The sequence below is a fragment of the Aythya fuligula genome, chromosome 1 (assembly GCF_009819795.1).
Source record: "Aythya fuligula isolate bAytFul2 chromosome 1, bAytFul2.pri, whole genome shotgun sequence".
Lineage (NCBI taxonomy): Eukaryota > Metazoa > Chordata > Aves > Anseriformes > Anatidae > Aythya > Aythya fuligula.
In genome coordinates this window covers 97,133,573-97,148,244 of record NC_045559.1, presented here as the reverse complement: position 1 = coordinate 97,148,244, position 14,672 = coordinate 97,133,573, and the positions used below count along the sequence as shown (strand labels likewise).

At 44.5% G+C, this 14,672-nt stretch overlaps 1 protein-coding gene across 1 annotated transcript in view; it reads right to left on the bottom strand.

Moving 5' to 3' along the window:
* The window catches only part of PTGFRN (prostaglandin F2 receptor inhibitor), a 39,556-nt gene that overhangs the window by 5,839 nt on the left and 19,045 nt on the right, over positions 1 to 14,672 (bottom strand). Inside the window, exon 8 of the mRNA XM_032194692.1 lies at positions 5,481 to 5,588. Within this exon, the coding sequence (XP_032050583.1) occupies positions 5,481 to 5,588 (108 nt within the window). The remainder of the gene's footprint in view (positions 1 to 5,480; positions 5,589 to 14,672) is intronic.

Below are 14,672 nucleotides of genomic sequence, written 5' to 3'. Positions count from 1 at the left end.
CTGTGAAAAATACAGCATTAGCAATCTGAAATTTAAAACTGATCTTTCATCTAAGCCCTGAACCTCCTGCTGTACTTAAATTATTTGCAGATATAATTGAAGACAACTTTTAAGCTGTTATCAGGCAAGCTGACATCTTAGGAAGACAGGGAACCTTAGAATAATCTTTTAAAAAAGGGTAGGGACATCCTCAGTTCTGCTACTTGTGGTTACGCATCAGCTGCTACAGTCCCTCTTATTGCAGACAAAAAACACTCACTGTTTGCGGTACAATTAATTCCCCAGTAAGGTACACTGTTCTACACACATCTTCAAAAACAAAATAGAAACTTGAGGAAGCAGATGGCAGCACTCAGTCACTCCCAGAGACACTGGCTGACCAAACCATTTGGGACACCAGCCAGTTTATTGCCCTGCCTGCCATGGCCAGCTGCTCCGGGTGACAACACAGAGCCTCAAGAGAACACCTCGTGTGTTTTGTAGTCCTATCGCGGGAAGAGGTTTCCTGGTCCTATGTGGTGGTGAGCATTGGCCATATGGACCAGCAGCACTCATAACAACCACACTTTGCCACATCATACCACAAATACTACCGTTAATTACTCAGCATACCACTCCGATCCCCTCCCTGGAAAGCAAAGCTAATCAAGATCACCACACACATTTTCAGTTGACAGGACTAAACTTTGACCGCTGCCTTGTGTACTCTCCCAAGTAGCTGTGGGAAACAGGGCCTCTGCTTGAGAGAGCTCCGTTTCTATAAACTATTGTTCATCTCTGTTGCCTGTTTATTCCAAACACAGCATTAACACCAGCCACAGGCAGTCAGGTTGGGCATGACCAATTCCTTCCAAATATCATGAAGGCTGACATTTGCTCCATGCTTCCAGGTACAGTAGGAGCATATGGACACCTTCCAGGCTACGTCCAACTACACTGAATACACGGTTGCATTTACTAAAATAGATTTCAGCAGTAAGTTTAGGAGGGGGGGGGAAATAACCTAGCCTTCAGATTCCCAGGGGATTTACTACTGTTGAAGAACTCCTCTGTTTAAGTCTCACTTAATTTGAGGTTCTCTTCCCTCAATGTACAAAGATGAATGCAGGCACTTGCTGTCATTTTGAAATAGCTGAATCTGTCTTCTGTAATTACAACATGGGACAACAGTATTATGCCAACATATTTTATTAGTCAGTATACACAGTGTGCAATTAGTGACTCACTGCAGACAGTCAGAGGGAGGATTTGGCTCAGAGTGCTCTTTGTCGCTATCCTCCTTGAACTAGCTTCATACAGCAAAGTCATCTGATTCGTTTCTATCTCTCTCATTTTTCATGCTGTAAAAACACAGTAAAATTTAGCAAAACAAGGACACAGATCAAGCACTCTCCAAAGATCAGTGATGGCCATGCCGAACAGCTCCCACAAGCTAACAAATCTGCAATTTTACTGACATAAAGAAGGCCAGACGCTAGGCTTCCCAAAAGCATCTGTTTAACTCCACACACCCTTTGTGTCCATGCAGACAAATCAGACACTCAGTTTTTGTCCCCAGTCTTCAAAAAACAAAACAGAACCACTTGACCCACAGACACACTTATGACTACAAAGGTTTCTTTTACCAGTAAGGTCAGGAAGGGACCATGCATTACAGAAAGCTCGTCACTGGGATGTTGTGCTGCAGAAGGCCACCAAGGACCTCAGCACCCACTGCTCGTGCAACCCAGCTCCTTTCATCCAGGAACACGGGGCACTGGATGCTTCACAGGCTCTGTAAGCAGAGTAAGAGTGGTGCCATCCTTCCCCTCCTCAGCTAGTGAGCATCATCAACATGTAAAGCACATCTTTACACACATTTCGATTTAACACACAGGACTAAGCTGTCTGGGTCTCAGCTGCTTCTCTGGCCAATCACCCCACAGAACTGGGAATCCTATTTCTAGACCAGCTCCTAGGAACCATGCACTTCCACTGCTTAGAATGGAGCTCTCTCAGCATCTTGTTCCAGCGCTGAATCACAATTTTGAGACCCTTTTTGTTTACTACATTTAAATGAGGTTGAATAGGGCTTCCTAGAGAGCTGAGCAAACCACTTCAAGCCATACAAGAGGTAAACAAGCTGGTTTTGTTAAATTCTCCAGAGTGCCCACTGGGTCCGTCTGGAGCAGATTTAAAAAAAAAAAATAAATCTCTTTCAGGCAGAGTAAGTAATACTTTTAAATCCCTAAGCACATAGCCCAAGAAGGGGTGATCTGGGAAGTCTAGAGAGATCGTTTGTGAAAATGTGTATTCAACAGAAACATCAGAAGCAGCTTTTGTATCTTCAGGGCACAGAAGTACTACTACTATTCCCCCCTGACACACACATACTTCCCTCATATCAATTCAAAACACCAGCTACGGATGCCAAGCCAAAGAAGCACTTCTTTAGACAGAATGGTTGCTGCCATGTACTGAGCTCAGTAATACACACTCCACTTCAGCGGGGTCTCAAAGAAGCAGAGGAAATTAAACCACGTAGCAGTCATGCCAAAACCTTTTCAACCCTTTTGAAAGTTTCCCACAGGGTGGGTGTGTGTACTCACACACAGCTGTGAATTGCCTCTGCTAGAGGATGGGCCAGCCCATAAGTTATTCTTCTAGCAAGGAATGGACATAAGAAGGGGACTTCCAAAGATCACTGGTCACTTAACTTCTCCTCAGCTCCTTGAAAGTACTTTATTTCTCTGACTGTGGACACAAAGAGGGAGAAGAGCTGGCACCTGACACCTCACCTCACTACTGAAGGTATACATGCTGATCTGCTTGCATACTTTAACATCACACTACATGTACAAGAGCAGAGCCAGCTGGCACACCGAGCACATTCAGACTGTGCAGGAAGTGCATTTAACAAAAGATCTTATGAAATTCCCTGATCCCTCTTTGCACACAAGAGGGCCTGTAATACCCCACTGCAGAAGGCCTGACCCCAGAAGAGCAGACCTCTTGAAAGCCATAATGACCCACAGAACAGCAGGATAGCAACATCGATATGCAACTACTCTGCTCTCCCTTCTCAACAAGTTCCCAAATGGAAAGGCCATGCCGGCACTGTTGTCATCTGTTTTCTTCTAGGAGATGCTGGCAGCTCTTGCTTTTCCTATCTCATTATCTGGTGTAGGCTTTCCCCAACAACATGCCTTATTTCCCCACTGGGATGAGACAGCACTGTTATTTTCACAGTCTGTCTAATGTTTTGGCAATCATTTAAAGTGTAAATTCTCCATTTTGGTTGTGAATTAAATTGTGATACTGACTGAGTGTAGAGACCCATCAGAGATGGGATGCAGAGTGAAAAGCGTTCCTGTTGAATGATTACATCTGGTTGTTACCGGATGAGGCCTTAAAGTCCTCCTCCACATAACTGAAGCTCTGCTGCCTGTCTCACCGAGAGGACCAGCAAGGACTGGAGAGGGGCCAGCTTCTTAGGCCCAGCTGAAGTGCTCACATGGGACTTCCCCACAGAGACACACAGAGCATGGCTGGTTAGACCCCAAACCTTGCTCTTTCAGCAACTGCAGGCTCAGAGCACAGACCAAAATGTTCTCCCTACTTGCCACAGTACCACGCTTCTTCCCTCCTTTCTGTGGGTATCCGTCATGCATGTATCTGCCCCGTTACAGACAAAAATCCACAACAAAAACAACGCCAGCAACCAGAGAGGCAGGGATGTGCCATTTCAATATGATATTACCCAGTTACGGAACGCGTTACAGTGCTGACATTTAAAACTGTGTGCTGGCTGCTCATGATCTCTGGAAAGGGTAATGTTTCCAAATACAGGCATCATCTATCAACTCAACAGACATCCCTACTCTCTCAAGAATTTTCCCAGTTTAAACTTAACTGTGCTGATCAACAGCTCCTTGAAGAGGCCACCTTTTTATTTAAATCCATTTGATTACCCTTATCTTGTCAGTGCTTCTGTCTCGAGCTACCAAGCACACAAAAACATCACAAACCCAACTGCAGCAGAGCACTGATAGGAGAGCCCCACTCTCAGTAAGTGGCATCTTTTCAAGTTTTAAGTGGGTCAGGGATGCTGAGGCCTCTTTCACAAGGCAACCCCAAGCTTATTTTAGCTGTCGAACACCAGGAGAAGCAGCAGCTGCTCCCTGCCAGCAATTACTGCTCTGCAAAGGAAGCCAGATGCTTTGGGTACTGCCTTGCAACAATACCTTTAACAGCTTAGAAACACCTCAACTTCAGAAGATGCTTTCTGCTGAGCAGAAACTGCAGGACAGATGGAGGCATATGTACAGACGTACATTGCTGCAGACTGTCCAATATCCCAGGCTATGACTCTTTTGACAACAATAAAGTTTACTCAGCATTTCCCCCCTACCAAGCATTTCAATAATACAATCTACAGACTTCTATCATTTTTTCACAGGCAGCACAGAACTGTAATCTAGCAAATTGCCTCCCTGCTACACTCAGATTTAACATCAAACAGCCATTCTGCAATTTCAAAGTGATGCACCTTCAATAAACTTGGTACTTCATCTCATCAACTATTACACTAACTAATATTTGCCACACAGCCCCTTTTTTGTAGTGGCTTTTGCATAGATTTCTGTCCCACATGAATCATGGTACCTTTACATTTAGGTGTATATATATTTATATTTAAACACATTTATAGATTTAAAATATATTTTTATATTTGCACATAAAAATAACTTTAAAAGACACACTAAACTCACTCCAAAGCCACATTTTGGATACAATAACCAGAGCTACTCTCACAGCCTTTTGATGAAAAGCAGCTCAGGCAACCTTTGGCAAGCAGCTAAGTTTTGAGCAATTCTCTGAACTTTTCAGCCCTTCACAAAAATCTCTCTTTAAAGTGTCTGCTGTCCTTTTCATAGGTACCATGCTTCTTTTTTCTTCTACACAAAAAAAAAAAAAAAAAAGGAAGCTCACCTTTGAAGGCATCAGGAAGTAATGTTCATTTTCAGTATTTAGGCTGCAGAAGTCAATTTTTGTGATTCTTAGATTTACATTAAGCCTTAAATTCACTGTGAAGTTCTAAGCTGACCGGCCAGGTGATTTTAAGATTGGTTTACAGGTAACTGCTTTCTCCTGACAGGCTTTGCCAATGGACCTTCTTTCTAATTGAAGGAGACAGCAATAGTTTTCACGCCCATCTAGTGGTTGCAGGCTGACCGCCAGCAGTGGGGTCAGTTGGTACAGACAGCACAGGGGTTAGGAATAAGAACGCTTTTTTCCCCCTCTCACCTCAGAATGTGAAACACAAATCTTGTTTTAGACTTGGCCGTGTAAAGCAAACATTCTCTCCTGTATTTAGCTAGTTCTGTACAACATTAAATGTTCTCAATTCTCCAGCTTCACTCACATGACACGGGGTTATAACTGCTGGTATACAATCTGGAGGCGAATGAGTTACAAGTAAAATATTTTCTTCAAAATACCTGGCTCCAGTGCCATTCCATCCGTTGTGATGATACAGAGCAAGTCTGCCAGTTCACCCTGGTAAATTGTCAGGTTGTCAGAATGCACGGAGACATTAAACACAGGACCTAGAAAAGAGTAACCACAATTATTCATGACAGGCTTTTCTTCAACGTCCAAAAGTATTCTTGTGTATTTTTGAATCGTCCTCTATGTGTTTGCAGAAACGGAGTTTTGAAGTAGAGATAAGCAGTCATGCAAGTTTGGGCAAAATAGTTACCCATTTTTAGACACTAATTGCTGCACTAATACCCAGACTGCCAGACCTGTCACACAACACAGAAGTCGCTGCCCGTATCTGCCTTCCACTGTCCTGCACAAAACGAGCCTTTCTTCCACTGGTGACTTCTCTAAGAAGAATAGAGTTCAGGTCCTCTGGCTAATCCAGCAGAGATCATTTCAGCTGAAGCTGTCAATAGGAATTCAAGTTAGAGCAAACCAGTAATTTAACCATACAGGAGGTTCTGCTGCGGAACTGAAACACAGACAATACAAGAATGCATCTGATAACATTTTTCTGCGGATTTTCCTTCAGGCTCTGCTACAGATAGCTTCTTTTGTACAAGATGTCTCAATGCCCAAGGGTATAGTAACTCCTTCAGCTGTGAAGTGATGATGATATTGATGAAAACCATTAGGCTGTTATGAAATGCTCAGACACCATAACAACATGTGTGTTTGACTTCTGAGATGCAGAAGATTAAAAAAAACAACACAACTTGCCCACATTTTTGACAACAACTACATCTCTGGTGCAAAGTTAACAAAACCACAATTCCTCAGACATGCCTACATTGCTAGGTACTCTCCATTTCACAGGACAGAAAACGAAGAATGCATCAAAATACCCTTAGTGATTTTTCTACTAAAGAAAACAGAGGAGATATGGAGGAGGAAAGCAGATGCTAACTGTGGCCTCCAGAATGGCTTTGGGGAAAGGGGCCAAGGAACGGAAGAAGGCACTTGGGATTCAGATTTTAGAAGATTTTAGATTTTTACCTTCTCTGAAATCTCTTAGCTGCCATCATTACCTGGCTCAGCTACTTCTGGGATAGCATCAGCAGCAACAAGAACAGAAAATTAGTTTGTAAACTGTTGGAAGATCTGCCATGCTCTGCTCTTACATGCTAGCAGTTTAAGTACAGGACTTGTAAATTCCAAATCCATTCAAGATCTGTGGCAAACAACACTTCTGACAGAGAACATTTAAGGAAATCAGCCAAGCAGCCCACTTTCCCCCTGCCCTCCCAATAGGTTTTTGTGAAAAGCTATGCCGGTAGCTCACCACGCTGCACACACTTATCGCATCACTTCCAAATTGAGGTTCTGTACAGAAACTTGGAGATGCCACGAAGCTAGAGCTGTTATTTTTGGTGAAACTATGATAGACTACAGGGATCTGGCTTGTTTTCTTCAGCAGAGATTACACAGCACACAAAGTAAATTCCATTTACATTGCAATAATTATTCTGTGGCTTCCAAAATCCTCCCCCCACAATTTCCACAGCACACAATCTGCTGTGGTTTGTTACACTGCAAACCTCTTATAGCCCTCTGCCCCAGAAGCAGTGATGCCACCACCTCCCTGGGCAACCTGGTCCAACGTCTGACTGCTTTTTCTGAGAATGTCTCCTCGTTTCCAACCTAAACCTCCCCTGGCACAACTTGAGGCCATTCCCTACAGTCCTATCACTGGTTACCTGCAATAAGAGGCTGATCCCCAGCTCCTCACACCTCTAACCATATTCCTCTTGCAGCTGACTTGATTATTCTTTTTCAGATAAAACAAGGTATTTCACTTTTTTGGGGGGTGGGGTGGGGTAATTGTGCAGATTCAAGGTCCCAAGGGACTAGTTGTGAAGGGAGGATGGACCAGGGCACCACAGCCAGCTGTAACCAGCAATGTCTCATGGCGCGTGTGAACTCTCACAGCAACACAAATGAAGCAAGTGTCACGTCTGCCAGGAACATCCCAGCACACACCCTCTGCTGCACTGATCGAACACAGAACAGCTCCATACTAATCCTGGCCACTGTCTGTAGCTCAGTGTCTACACAACAGCCTGGCAGTGACTGAGGTGACACGTCAGGAGCTTGAGACATGCCCTGGTCCTGCGAACAGGCCCTGGCCTGCTGGATGCTAGCAGAAATCAGGCGAAGGAGATGAATTGCATGATCCCAACTTTGTCAGGCTAAGGCTGACTCCTGCCCTGGCAGGGTGAAGAAGGAAAGACAGAAGGGTACATGTAGATAGGACGTCTTTTCCGGTCTTATTTCTAGAGTGAAAGTCCAGGCATTCAACAGATGCTGGCTTCAAACCTGGCAGGCCAAAACACACTAATGCAGAGCCTCCGGAGTCTGAGCACCCCCGGCCATTGAATGTCTTTAGGGTAAATGCCAATTTGCTTGGTTGGTCTCTCGGCCAGGAGAGGCCATATCACAGCAACACAGCACCCCATACAGACCCTCCTGTTCTGGGTCACCAAGTACATCTCTAGCCTACCTGCGTGTGAAGAGTCAAAGCTTCCTAGGCAGTAAGAAGGCTGCCTGGCAGCTCCTGCTCGGTCATTTTGTGATCATACTTCCCCTTGGTAAGCCACAAGCAATAATTTCCCTTTGCTTATTTCCCTACAAGGGGGTACATCTAAAAATCACCTTCTGTAACTCCAGAGGAAAAATCACTGCCCTGTATTAGGACTGGATTTTGACAGTGCTCTTCCCTCTCTCTAGCTGAAGAGGAAAATAAATATTATTAATTAAAAGCTTTTTAAAATGTAAATAAACTTCATTACAGTGAAGTCCCCTTAGCTTAGCCTTGAAAACTGCAGCTTTTTAGGAAGAGCACCTTTCTACCTTAGCAATACTGCCGACCTTTCTGCCCACGTGCCCCATGCCCTGGACCTCAGGCTGCCCTCAGGCATGAAAGGGCAGAATAAAGCATCTTCACTGATGGTTTTTCCCTCACCCCAGAACTTGAAAAGACAGGAGGCTGCTTGCAACAGACACCTATTTAGCCCTGATCTGGATCAAGACAACCGTGTAACCTCTTACCACCCAACACAAGGTACACTTGCCAGAGCTGCAGTCACTGCACAGCCTGGGAAAGGTTCACAAAAGCTGACAACATGGCTTTATCCCTCATGAAAAGTCTGTCACCCTTCTCTGTAGAAGGGTTCAAGGTTTTCTGTTTGGTTTTATTCTAAAGAAAAAAATGACAAGAGTTTTTAACTTAATAGCTTGTCTGATTTATGTCCCCCGGCTTAAATAATTTACTCTGGCTTCAGCTGAACCTGCCTGGCAACAGGATAAGAGAAGCAGGAATGAACTGCATGTGAATCTCAAGCAAAGGCAGCAGCAAACCAGTGTTTGTTAGTGAGTTACAAGCAAAGCCATCACCTTAGCTAACTGGGTATCTTCTTTACTATAGGCTCAAAAAAAGGACTTAATTTTTTTTTAAAAAAAAAAAAAAAAAAAAAAAAGACACCAGAGCAAACACAGGATGTTTCCAGACACCTTTCTAATGCTCTTGAGGACCTCCCAAGGCAAACATGCCACAAAATCTTCCACAAGGTGTGGATCACCTTATTTTTTTCCCCCATTACCATCACAACACAGTATTCAAGCAGCCCCAGATCTAGACTCCACCAAGAGCTCATCACACAAAACCCAAGTGGTATCCTGAAGTTTTTACCCCCCAAGTAAAAAAACAAAACAGCAAAAACCCAACCACACACACTCAACCCCAAGCTTACAGCTGCAAGCACTTGGTTAACAGGAAACCCTCAGAAGACAGGGACAACAGCAACATCTATCAGTGTCTCTCCATTGCCATGTCCAAGTGTTTGCACTGTCACAGGAAGGGATGGGGAGGTAACAAGCTCTCCTTCAACAAGACCTGAGTTCATGCCACATGAACACTGAGAAAAAATAGAACTCTGCAGACAGATGATGTGGCTTTTCTCACCTTGCCACCTGTATTTAACAGTTTGAAATCCTGTTGTTGGCAACTACAGGTCACTCAAGAACAAACAAGTTGTAATTTAGTTTCAAGTGCAAGGTTGGCAGATGAAGCATGACTTGCAAAGCTCATCAGGAACAAAGCAAAGTGTAGGGAGGCTATTCAGGAGGTTGAAAGCTGAAAAATAAGTGGATTTGAGTAACTTCTGGTTTGAACACAAGCATCATAATCTCAGCTAGCTCAGAAACTAAAAAAGCAGACTTACAAAATAAACCAGCATTCCCAATTCTAAGAGCCAAGCATCCATTTTCCCCTATATTGCCATCCTCTACTAAGACCTTTGATTTAAACTAAGCCGAACACTCCATTTCTCACTAAAACGAGGCCGTATGTAAGCTTAGAAAAGTCTCTTAAAAATTCTTCTTAAATAAAGTAATAACAATATTAAAAAGCAGCTACTGTCAAGATAGGAAAATAAATAGTTTTTGGAGTCATGTCTTGATTTCTGCATGTCTGAAAAACTCTACTTTAAAAATAAAAATGGAAGTAATTGAGGTAAATTGAAATTGAAAAATTGGTAAATTGAAATTGATCAATTGAAATTTACTAGTACAAATCTAGAAGTGCTTAAAAAGAAACTCTGTTCCAGGATCAGGACCTGTTTGGTTTAATTATTCAATTAATTTACTCAGCTTAAGGATTTATGTACTGGAAAAAAATAAACCTTGAGCCCTGTTTACCTGATGTCACCCTACTCTCCCTGCTTTCCATCACTGCTCAGTAATCCAAACACTTTAAATCAGCAAGAAAAAGAAGGGGGGGAGAAAGAAGAATAACCAAAAGCCAGTTAACATCTGGATTTACAATAGAAGAGCTAATTAACCAGGTCCTAGGTGATGTTTTGGCCTTTTCTACTTCATCTCAGGCACTATTTTCTCTGCAAAAACAAGTTCCAATCTCCCCACAGAAAGGAGTTACTTTCATTTTCCAGACGAAGTAGGGCAGAGAAAGGTCAAGTAATCTATCTGGCAAGAGAGATCCAGACCAGGCTGCTCCAGCAATAACCCTGTACCCAGTTCGTTACCCAGCACAGCCCAGCGCAGCAGGAGCAATCACTGCATCCAGCTCCACTTCTTGCAATCAGCCAGCACCACGGACCACAAGGGGGAAAAAACTGATGCAATCCACAAGTTCTCCATCATCCAAAGCATTACTCATATCTGCCCTGGCAGCAGATCTCTGCTCAAAGTGAGGATCCCATGATCTGACTCTCCAGATAACGAGCTCCTTCACCCACACTATTGCAGCCCCCGTCCTCTCCCAGCTTCTTCACAGAGCTGTTCCCCAGCGAGTTTCACCCCAAGCCTCATACTAGCCATTACTGGAAGAAGCCTCTAGTAGTTTAGTCTGAGGTTTCCACTTCCAGATACAAATTAGTGCACACAGGCACAAAGGCATACAATGACAAAGCATGTTCCTGCCCATTAACGGTGGCTGGAAAATACCAGCCTCTCTCGCCAAAGAATTTCTGCTGTATGGCCATTTATTCATTTCCATGATTAAGGTTTCTTTCCTTTAAGAACCCTTCTGCTTTACTTTCTTGCAGCTGAGTATCTCTGGGTCATTGCAGGGCATCATTTCATTTTAATTGCCAGTTCAGCATCAATACTCAGCTCATATTTCCGAAGCTCTTAGTTTATCTCAACTTCTTCCAAAGAGAATGATAATACATTGCTGTGCAATGAGCTCACATGCAGATGTAATCCAGAGTTGAAGATTTAATTGAGACACTTCCCTTCAAGTTCTCTTTTATTTTTGCCTCTCCAAAGCTACTTGCCCTTTGCTGAATGGCACAGAGGAAAGCCAGCTCAGAGCACAGCCCAGCTCCAAACGGTCCCCTCTCATAACGTACTTCTGAATACACAATTAAAAGCTTCCTTCTTTCTGCTTTCCTTCAGGCAAAAGAAAATAAGTCACTTCTGTGGAAATCCCAGTGAGCACAGAGAGGGCAAACACAACCTAAACACTAACCTGGGTTGCTGGGTACAGGCTGAAAGGGATAGAAGATTAAAGGATGAATGCCAAAGAAGAATATATGGCCCCGGGATAAACAATCCAGCTCCAGGCCAGCTGGAACCACTCATACCCAATACCTGTACACAGACCTGTATCAGATAAGCACTCTGATCTCAAGCAAGTTCCCAGCTATTAGAAGCCACTTTTGCTGGCTGGCTCAGCTAAGTCTGACGGTGACAGTGTGCACACACACACACACAAAAAAAAAGTCAACCTCTCACATCTGCTGCTCAGCCCTAGCAGTGCAAAGGCACTGGAGCAGCACCTCCAGGTGACCAGGAGAGCTGATTTTAAAAGGGAGAGATTTGGGGCCAGGTGGGCAAGATCATAAGCCTTACACGAAGCTGTCCTGATCAGCTGGCTTGAAAAGGAAAACAGGAAAAAACTACAGAAAACAGATGCGTTCCAGGCTGAACGAAATGCTGTGTATATATACACACACATCATCTGATGGCTCGATGGGGGAGAAGCAGCATTTGGGCTTCAGCAAGAAGAATGACATGAAATTAAGAGAAAATCACAAGACAAGTACTAGCAGCTGCTCCTATCCCTCCCAGTGCTGGGCAAGCTTTGAAAAGGGATGGCAGAACTTCTGTTTTAAACTGAGCTGACCAAAAAGCAGCACTGAAGAATATTACTTCATATGGGGTGGCTTCCTCCTGCCTCCTTCCCAAATAAGCTTAGCTTGCTTATAGCTACTGGACATACAGCAGGCATTCATTTCCCAAAACTAGTCTAGTGCTCCACAGTATTCACAAGGCCTGACCCGAAGGATTCTCAAGATCCCCCTCTGGTCTTAAAATACATCCAGCAGAGAACAATCTGCCATTGATTGAAAATATGCAAACTAAAGACTTACGAGGCTCCTCCTTCCCCTCCTCTCCCCCTCCCCCTCCAGTTTATATAATTCTGTGAACAAAATCCACATTTTTTTTTTTTTTTTTTTTTTTTTAAGTTCAGGAAGTTTCAAACAAATGCCTTTACATTAACATTTCAGATCATAAACGACGTGGAATAAATACGTCCCTCTGCAACAGCAAGTGGAGAAAGAGGAGAGGAGGTCTCTGCTTGCAGCCAGCAAGTTCTGCCTTGAATGGAAAGAATCCGAGCGAGACATTTTCCACAGATGTTCATGGAAAAACATTTCGGAGCACTGCCACATTTCAAGCCCATTGTGGCAGGAAACACTGAAGTTTCATGCGCGCAGTCCCCAGCTCATATAAAATGCTTACAGGCCTCCTGCTGCTCAGATAGATCACGCTGCACGGCGCGTACGCACACCAAAATCCTTCCTTGAAGCATCGCTCGACTCAGGGATCTGGGAGGGAGTCAAGCTGGCAGGAAGGATTTCCAACCCAAGCAAACCTCCCTGCCCCCTACCGAAGAGGAATCAATAAAAACAACCGAGCAAGAAATTCCTCCTAGCACTCAAACCTTCATGTAAAACCCTTTAAGGGCTTCCTTCTGCTGAAAACGCTGCTTCCATATCGATCTCCTCCCCGCTCCATCCCCCACATGGTGCCAGCTGGAAATGCTGTGGCAGCCCAAGCCCTCGTAGTCGGGAGAAGAGAGGAATGCCTTCTGGATTTTAAGTTACACTGCATTAGCAAGGCCCCACCACTGCCACACTTAAAGTGCTTCTCTGCTACACTTCGAGACCCTTGAAGTCAGGAGAACTGTTAGCAAGGTAATTGCACTATCGGGGACAAACACACACATAAACCACTCACCACATATCCCCATCGAACTCGAGATTTAGCAGAGAGGTGCCTTCCAGCTTTTGCAGTTACCTGGAGAGCAACATGCCCCTCTTTGCTGTCTCTGACCCTCTGTTGGTTAGCTTCTTCCCTCCAGTTCTGGGCAACCTCCCGTTTTCCCCAGAAAATCCATCAACCTCAGCAGTTCTGCCTTACACCATTCCCATTGGGGAGAATCTGGCATCAGCTCCTTTTTTTGGAGAACAAGCTTGACAGTTGCCTGTACCACAGGAAGCGAGACAAGGGCGCGATATCTGAGCTGTGCTTTTACAGCTGCCCCGCAGCTTTGCCACTTACCTCTGGCTGCCTGACCCGGTCAGAGTTTGCACCAAAGGAAGAAGAAAATTTTGGGGAAAGGAGGGTATGTAAGTAGGGAAGCAAGCCTGCCAGCATCCATTCTGACTGTGCTTGTCGTGTGTCATAATCATGCCCACAGATGAATGTCCAGTGTGGATATCTGAGCAACTACTGAAGGACACAAAGTTCATCCATCAGTTGAATAAAGGTATTTTAAGCCAGATTTGGCTACATGGCGAGGCTATTTTGGGAAACAGCTCTCCAGTAAATTGTGCCTGGGATCTCATTTCTGCCTTCATTCTCTAGTAAAGCATGGAAGGCTGACAGGGCTTCAGGACCATCCCTCCCCCGGGTCCAGGAATTCACACATTCCCTGGGCAGAGCTGCGGGCTGCCTCCCCTCCTTCGCTCCACGTGCCGGAAATCCTAGCTGGGCGAGGAGGGAGTGAAGAGAAGCTGATAGCAGAAAGAAGTCAAGACTGTGACATGCACACTTCCCTCCCTTGCATAGCTCACAGGTTTCCCTCCGAACCACAAATATTAATAGCCTCTTGCCAAACCTTTCTGGGGGGAGTTCAAAGTGACATAACGCAAGCAGTGTTGGCAGAGCTACCAAGCACCACTTTTGTGCAGGAAAGCCCCCATGTCAGAGCTTGCAGGGGGGAGGTTTGGGCCAGATTTCATCCCTCCTGGTGTCTTGCATCAGCCCTTTGTAAGTCTTGCTCTCCCACGGTGTCTGATTTAAACAATAAGAGCAGCAAGGCTGAAGCTACAGCCCACTAAAACCATATCTCTAGAAGACAAATCTACAGCAATACTCAGCTGTGACACTGTTACTCCAAGAGCCTTTTGGAACATATGCAAACTAATAGGATATTTTCAGAACAGTAACTTACCATAACACTGAAAAGCCAACTGGGATGATCTAGAACTGAACAGGCACTGAGCTGAGTCCCTGTCCTCTCTTCGCCCAGCTTAGGTCAGGCTGTGTCTTCAATAGGGTTTGTATGGGGATGATACACTTCAGAACTTCTTACAAAGTGAAGTTCTCACTGCACAGATGCC